At 34.7% G+C, this 8,804-nt stretch overlaps 1 protein-coding gene across 8 annotated transcripts in view; it reads left to right on the top strand.

Annotated features, from left to right (window-relative positions):
* Positions 1-8,804, top strand: part of DNM3 (dynamin 3) — a 552,761-nt gene that overhangs the window by 509,194 nt on the left and 34,763 nt on the right. For all 8 annotated transcript variants that reach the window (XM_017529997.2, XM_037739080.1, XM_017529999.1 and 5 more), the window contains one exon: positions 3,156-3,320. In XM_017529997.2, coding sequence (XP_017385486.1) covers positions 3,156-3,320 — 165 coding nt within the window. The remainder of the gene's footprint in view (positions 1-3,155; positions 3,321-8,804) is intronic.

The raw sequence follows: 8,804 nt of genomic DNA, 5'->3' as shown, positions 1-8,804 counted from the left end.
AAAAAAAAAAAAAAATTAGCTGGGCATGGCATGTAGTTACAGTTATGTGGGAGGATCCCTTGAATTCAGGAGTTCAAGGCTGCAGTGAGCTATGTTCACAACACTATACTTCAGCGTGGATGACAGAGCAAGACCCTGTCTAAAATTTAAAAAAAGAAAAATAATAGTAGATAAAAGTGATAAAAGTATGTTTTAAATAACTTAAAACTTTAACAGCCTGTTTCTTAAATACCATGCAAATAATTTCATGAGAAAGAAAGTTCTGATAATTTTAATAAATGACTTCACATTTACAGTGCTGGTGTTTTTATTGCTTAAACTGAATTAGATTTCTCAATAGCTATTTTTAAAAACTGCCATAGGAAGGCATATCTATTGTATTTTTTAGAAGCAAGCCGGTTTCTACAATATTATTCATGTTTTGTAAACAGCATCATTGAACCTGCACATAAAAGGTTAAATGCTTGCAGACCGTTCTTTTTAGCCTCAAAGATCAGAGACAAATTACTATTTTTATTTTACATTCCCTTGATGAGGATAATGTTAAACAGCTGTCACTTCAGTGCTTCAACTGCAAAGAATCTTATTGCAATCCTATAATTTAAACAAAGAAAAAATACAGTCATACACAATATACATACAGAAAAGAGCACAATGGAGAATTTGGTTAGAACTGGGGTTAGAGAAAAGGGAATGCTTGCTGTCTGCAATTACTCACGTAAAAGAAAAATTCCATTTATATGCATTTTTCCCATTCATCGTAGACATTGGTAGAAGGGGCAGTTTACTGTTTCTTTCTTTCTGAAATGAGGAAAGAAATCAAATTTGCATTCTGAACTCTGTGAGTCCCCATGATGTTTACTGTATTATCAGAATAGTTAATATTTGCATGTCACTACATGTCTTCAGGTATTTCCAAAAGCTAACAAATATTTCAAATTGTTTTACTGATTATTTATTAAAGCCTCTAATTTTTTTAATGCTAAGAATTAAACCAGAGTTCTCTGTTCACTCTGATACTTTGTTTTCTAATTGCATCTGGTTTCAAAAAGTGAAAGTCAGTATCTTTTGCATATTTTGATATGCAAAATAATGAAGCATGGATAAATGTTAAGAAAGCTGTGAAACTGGGAAATTTACTATTTCTATATAAAAATGCAGATGGTAATATAATTTTCCTGGTGTTTCATATTCCTAAAGGTGAATTTAATATATGTTATTTATTCTGCTTTTCTTCTTTAGCTCAATTATTTCTTTTTTATAAATATCAGCACTTCAAGGAATTTTTCTAGAAACTCTCTTTATACTTTGGTTTCTTAATACCTAAGGAAAAAATTTGGCTTAAAATAATATTTATCTAACATTTATTGAACAAATTTCCATTCTCAGAGCCTGAATATATTCTTTTATAAGTTGACAATAGCAGCGATACCCATGTCCTAAGGTTGTGGTATACAGATCTATATAAAGTACATAGCACAGTACCTGGAAAACACAATATGTACTCAATAAGTGTTCCTGGGATTGGTAGTTGGTTTATGCTGAAATGCTGTTACCCACTACTGCTAAACACAATGATAAAATCCAAAATCCAAGAATGTTTTAGATCAGAGAGATGAATAGAATTGTATTGTATTCATAATGGAGGCTTATAATTATTTAAATAGAAGATGTTTTCTTCAGAAAGCTGTAGGTCATCTGTTCTCATTTATATATATATATCACTTTATCATTCTCATTATCATCAAGTTGCAGTAGCTCCTAACTCCTCAACTTGGAGTTTCTCTGGTCTCTGGTTTCTCTTATAAGTAGGCTTTCCTGAAGACCCTAAAATGCACTGGAGCCTCAGAAATGTCCTCATAGTATTGTCCTAAATCATGCGGTCATACTCTCAGGACTGGGAAATGAGTTGAGCATGCATTATTTTAACGTGTTTTTTAGAACAATAGATATTTCTGAGTGAGAAACCCTATATAAATGATTAGAACAAATTCTATCATTATTATTGATTTTGTGGCCCATCAGTATGCTTTTCACTCATGCATATTGATTCAAAGGAAAGGCTTGTCATTTAATATCCAATTAAGCTATTTAGCATAGTGCTATGCCTAGAACTGACTGGATGATTGAAAACCTGGCAGATCAAAGTATGTACATTTCCAAAATAAAGTACTTCATGTCTACATGGAAGCAATAAATTATTTCCCCACTTTACATTCATAATTAAATCTTTCCAAATGCTAGAAAGTAGCCAGACCACTAACAATAATACCTGTGTCATGTTCTGGGGCTTAGATGGTTCAAGCTGACTTGAAATGGAGACCATTTGTTCTAAATTGATTTCAATGCCAAGCCAATAGGTCAGCCCTTAATGATGAAGATGCGATTCCAGCTCAGCCTCTGATGGACAAGCCAACATTAATTAACTCAAGTCTCATAGTATAGAAAACAGATGCTTTTCTCATGTTGCAGAAATAAATTCTTTGTGTATAGATGTGTTCTGTTTTATTCAAATAATAACAAGTTGGAAGTTATAATTGTAAGTTTTTCACAATGGAGACAGTCTTTAGTAGTGATGACAGAAGCATGAGTTTATATAACAAATTCCAGCAAGTGCATGGGAGAAGGAAATTATCTTTTGTATCTCTTATTTTGGCTTCAGGCCAGCCCTATAAAATTTAGCTTTGAATGTGGGTGGATCCAAATGCTGATCCATTCCAGAGCAGACCTAGAAGTGCCAGAACAATACCAAGTTTATTTCTAATCTATAGAATCCCTGGAGACTCCTCTCAGAGGTTTACATTTGCATCATATGTTTGGATTCAATTCTTTGGCCAGCTTGCATATGGCTTAAGCTTAGATTGTTCTCTGGAGGTATGTTGTTAGGTATACTGTTTATCTGGTTATTCGTCTCAACATTCATTCAGAATTAGGAAACTTACTTGCTTTCCCTAGAATGTGGCAGTTGAGTAATAACTGTAGGTTCCCCCATCTCCTTTCAGAACCAGTGGATGCATGATAACATAAAAATGTTACCATCTACTGATATAAACTCCAACTATGCTAATCAGAAGTTGATCATCTGATAACGTGTGACATTTCACTTTCTTCTGAGTGAATATGAGATAATCCATGGTTTGTTTGTTTTCATTTAGGCTGAAAATGATGAGAATGGCCAAGCAGAAAACTTTTCCATGGACCCACAATTGGAGAGGCAAGTGGAGACCATTCGCAACCTCGTAGACTCCTACATGTCCATTATCAACAAATGTATCCGAGATCTAATTCCAAAAACAATAATGCATCTTATGATTAATAATGTAAGTGATTATAAACTGCTTTCATATAACTTCTAACCCATCCAAGTGTAGAAGCTACACATATTCTCTTCAGTTTCTTTGTGTATTTTCTGGATGGTTGAAATACTATTACCCAGGTTCATCATTTTCCATTACACGTGATATGTGACTGACCAATGAAAGAGAACTTAGGGAAGAAAACTTAAAACTTCTAGCTATAGGACTGAGGTATTCTCCACTGGCTGTCTTCTAGAATAGTGCAAGTTTGCTTACAATAAAGCAGAACAAAAACACCATAGTTATGGGCATCATGTAAATTAATTGCAAAACCAGCAATAAAACCAGATGCCCTGGCTCCTAGACTTAAAGATTAAAGGCAAAGGATATATTTGTTCTTAGGCCTGCACGTGTGCATGCATGCACACACACGTATAAAATATGTTAACATGATTATTTTCAGCTTCTAAAATCTATGGAATCCTATTTTAGCCTGGGAAAGAGCTTCTTGCTTTATTCCCTTGGATAAAAAGTCAGCACATTTCATTTTTCTAAGTTAAGGATGCTATAACCTCAAATCTGAAAGTATCCTGCTAGACTAGCCATCAATGGGTCTAAATAACCTGTTCAAGGTTATTTATAGTAGTCAGAGTATGATACTTAAATTATGTGGTCTGATTTAATTTTTGGTAGTTAACTTTTTACAGTACAAATAATACCACAAGTTATTTGAGAAATAATCTTTTAGATAAGATAGGTGTTTTATTGGGGGCTTTTCTGAATCTTGACAAGTAAGACACCAATAATTTAATTCCTAGTTATCTTCTGAGGACATCTTTTTATTTAATCCAATGATAAATTATGAGCAGTGCTTGTAAGAAATTAAAATTAGATGGCAAAGTAGTAAAGAGAGCCCAAAGTAGAACTTAGGAGAATCCTGGGTTCTAAACCTGGTTCTGCTACAGACTCTATTAACCTAAGGTGAGTCTCTTTCATGTATCTGTTTGTGCCATATGTAAAATACTAATTGTAGTGAGTGTGTCTGACTTAGGGATTTGTTCCTGAAGTTAGTACATATGAAAGTACTGTGAAAAATATAATTGTAAGAAATTAGTTTGGGTGCCTATTTAAGAACTGTAAATAGCCCTTATTTATATTTCAAGATTCATTTCAAAATTTTATTTCTAAATAAGACAGTCCATTCATTGTCCATGATCTCTGCATTTCTTGACTATGATAAACCCCAGTCACTCACATAAACAATCTTGTTTTTAAATAACACTATTTTCTTATACATGTGTATTCAAACAAGATTAGCTGGAGGCTTTGAAGAATCAACAACAGGTAAGCAATCAGTTAGAAATGGGGAAACTATGAATTATATTCTTAACCTTGACCAGTGGTTTGCTGTGTAACCTGAAGCAAATCATTGCGCCCCTTTGAGTTGAAGTCAGTCTCTTCTAAAACTACAGTAAGAACATTGAGGTACTCACAGAACCATCAGAGATTATAATAAATGTAGCTATAAGCCATTTAGAAAAATATAAAGTACTAAACAAATAGTCTGTGTACTTTTAAAATTACCCTCTTCATTTACTTAAATGAATTCGGATTGTTTTGCTGTGGTATATCCAGGCACTTGCTTATTTAAACATTTTGCTGATTAAGGATCATTTATCTTTTCACTGTTTCACAGAGTCATTATTGCTGCCATCAATTCAAACGCTGCTTTGCTCTGCACTATATTAAATCATCAGCACAGGAAATAGCACTTCCTGTCTATTGCTGTGAGGAGTAGCTTGACACAAATTAGCTAAAAAGAAAAAAAAAAAAAACCTGTTGCAAATCTATCCTACTTTCACCTTCTCAAGAAAAACATACACACATGCACACACACATACCCACATGAACACATACATACACACACACACACAAAAGAAAGGAAGAAAGAAATGCAGGGGTAGTTTCCCTGACTCTTCACTGTTGTATTTTCTTGCTTTAATGAAATGGCTAAAACTCCACCTACAGGATATTATCCTCGGAGGTAAATCTCTGATAGTTGTCTTGAGAGAGACCTCACATAAGAGTCGTGAGAAAGGAGACTTCAATTGAGATCTGATCCCAAGGTCAAATCTTGAAGCAAAAACTAATAGGAATGTGGAGAAGGCAAAAGTATCACGTAGTGCTGAATTCTTTTGAAATTGTGGCTTTCTTTGTTTGAAATTTAACTTTTTGTATCTACCAGAAATTAGTTTTATATATCTAGAATGACTGCTTTTCTTGAGTATTATTTTATGTGCTTTTTAAACTTAAATATGAAAAGGTATCATTTTATACATAATACATATATATTTTTAAATTATATGTGTATAATTCTATATATGAAAAATATAGATCTCTGCTATTAATGTGGTCATATTCTCATGGCATCTTATTGTACAGAATGCCCAAACCTTTTTTGTTCATTCCACATGACCTGTTGAGTCCAAGGAAACTGAAACAGTGAACACCCAGCACTGTGCTATCTAGATGTATTTATTTTTTAATTTGATTCAAAGTGAAAAGAACTTCAAATGAGAGAATAATGAAATCACAACTAGAAAACTAATCTTTTAACTCCTAATTCTAAATTCCATTCACTTAACCCTGCTGCACGTTTAAATGAGTTTGGATAAAAAAGCTAATTGTTCCTCCAGAATCAATAAATGCCTGAAACAGGGTCCTCTGTTTCTTCCTAGTCTATCAAAAGCGCCTGTTCTGGCCTTTCCTCTTTGAAATGAGAATGAAAAAGAATATGTTTCGGCCTTCTGAAAAAGAATATGTTTCAGCCAACGTTCATAAAGTTCAGAATTTGGTGGGCAGTTTCCTTTGAAAGTTTACATTAAGTGTTCTGCCACTCAAGTCTCCATATGGAATTGTTTAAGAAGTTTAAAGCCTAGCAATAAATGCCTTGCCTCAGACATACTGTAAGCCTTTGTCTATTGAAATGCAGCAGCTGTTTCGTTACTTAAACATACCAGGTAACAGCAGCACAAAGAAATAGCAAGTTTATGACAGACAGTGGTTCTGGACAGGCTACAGTCAAAGCAGCAGAGTTTTGCTCAGGACTTTAAAGCTAACATACACTTAACACCCCATGGTAAGCCCATTTGGATGGCGTTTTCTTCATAGCTCACCCCACCAGAAGTCCTCCATCAAAGAATGAAGTGGATCCAGCTTTATTCTAAAAATGTGTTTGGTGTGGCAAAGTGGCACATAATTCTGTTTGAACCTGTCAGACAACCACATATTGGATACCCGTTATTTTCCACAGCTTCTAAGTAAAGAAATTGAGGTTCTGAGAGGTTGACTTGCCCAACATCACACAGCTGGGGTTGGCAGAATCCAGTCGGAAATCCAGGTCTTCTCACTCATAGTCTGATGTTCTCACCATTTGAACACTGGATAATGTATGTGACAGGGTTAGGAAACTCTAAGTCAGTGCTCTCAAACTAGAGGACTCCTACGCCCACAGCGTATGCATGAGTTATTTTCCCAGAGGGTTAATTTTACTTGATGATTTAATTAGGATTTATTTGAAGATGAGAAACAGTGTTTTAAATCTTTCTCATATTTAAACAAAACCAGATAATACAAAAGAAGATGTAAACGTTTTTAGGAATTTTTTTTAAAACAAAATTTGAAACATAGAGCCATTTCACACTGGAATGTGCTGCAGCCTAAACCCCTGGACCCCTCTGGAGGTCCACATTCACTCTCTTCAGCCGTTGGCATTTTGGTGGAAAATTAGTAACACGTGCCCTAGTTTCAAAATTTGCTGTAACTTTAATGTGTATGAAGTAAAGTGTTATTTTAAATGTTCATTATTTTAGGGGAAAGTACATCTTAAATACCAGATCTTTATCCTGGCATTTAGAGCATTGATTTGTTTCTACCGGCCAGGAATTCAGCACACTGCTCAAGAAAAAGATCATGACTAGGACTCCATAAGCCCCACTCTCTTCTCCTCTGCCCCTACCTCCCATCATCACTCCCTGCCAAGGCTAACACTCTTCTGCTTTCTTAAATTGTAGACTAGTTTCACCTCTTTTTGCACTTGGGAATCATATACTATACGCCTTTGGTGTCTAACTTCTTTTGCTTAACATTACGTTTGTGAGTCAAAGGATGTTACTTTTTAAAGAAGGAAAACTTCTTTGGTCTTTAGCAGAATTAAATCCCTGGGAAAAGGAAAGAAGCCCTAAGTAGATATGAGAGAATTGTGAGATCTCAAAGAATCACAAAATTCTAACTAAGTCCCCTCCCCAAAACTAGACAAAGTTAAACTTCCCAATTAAATTTTAATACATATGTTATGTGAATGAGAGGTATCATTGTGTTCTGTACTGTGGCCCTCCAATTCTAGAAACAAAGAGATTTTAAGGAAATGGTCTCCCTGGTAACTGAAATGTAGGAAACTGTAGGAAAACCCTAGAAATGTCTCTTCTGTTTGTGAAGGGTTTAAAATGGTCTCAGTCACAGCAAAGAAGGTTTAAGATCCAAATATATTACGGGTTGCTAGAGAGGGTTAAAGTAAGAGAGGAAAACATGTGGAACGTTTTTAATGACCTCACATTCCTTTACACTGAGCAGAGCGACATGGTGCAGTAATGCCTGTTTATCTAGCCTAGAGAGTTTGAGCTGGAATGAGGTTTCATGTGTGAGAACTTTTATAAACCATACGGAGATGTATAGGTTATAAGGTGTTATAATTAAAAACATAAATATTATTTCAAATCTCAAATTTAAGTATAATCACTTTGTTATGTTCAGTGAAGTAGTTTCTAAATGCTGTCATCTAAAAGGGATTCACTTGGCCCCTAATTGTCATGCAGAATTCTTGATTTAAACATTTGTACCACTGGCATACAGACTTCTTAGAAAGTCCCTGAAGTGTCTGGAAATTCCCATAAGTCCCCCTACCTTTGTTCCAAACTCCAATTGTAGTGTCACAAACTAGATTAGCAGAAGGAGAGAAGAGTCTCTCTAAAATTTTGCTTAAATGCAAAATAAAATGTTAACCTATATTGTTTATTTAACTGTCGCTTGATACTTGCATTTTTGCAACAGCTGTCTATTATTCTCCTGCCTCTATGTACCTAATGCCAGTTTAGCCTTTAGACAGTAAAAATCACAGCATTTTTTGGAAGGGGTACTAACTGTACGCTAGGCATCATGCTAGACAACTCATATTCATTATTTCCCTTAATCCTCACAATACTGTGGTAGCTCTACCATTATCCCTGTTTTACAGATGAGGAACTTGAGACTCAAACAATTTACATTATTTGCCCAAAAACACTAAGTGTTAGAACTAGAACTCAAATCCACAGCATATGCTCTGAATCCACTGTGTTGTACAGTGGGCAAGTTCTAGTGTGTTATAATTGATGTGGAAGATTCAAGGCACATCTTTGGTCAGAACGTTGAAACAGGCCCTTATTTTATTTCATAGTTTGACACTTGATT

Source organism: Cebus imitator, unplaced genomic scaffold, assembly GCF_001604975.1.
Source record: "Cebus imitator isolate Cc_AM_T3 unplaced genomic scaffold, Cebus_imitator-1.0 Scaffold62, whole genome shotgun sequence".
NCBI classification, from domain to species: domain Eukaryota; kingdom Metazoa; phylum Chordata; class Mammalia; order Primates; family Cebidae; genus Cebus; species Cebus imitator.
Note: the sequence above shows the minus strand (reverse complement) of the source record. Positions and strands in the feature narration are given on the sequence as shown.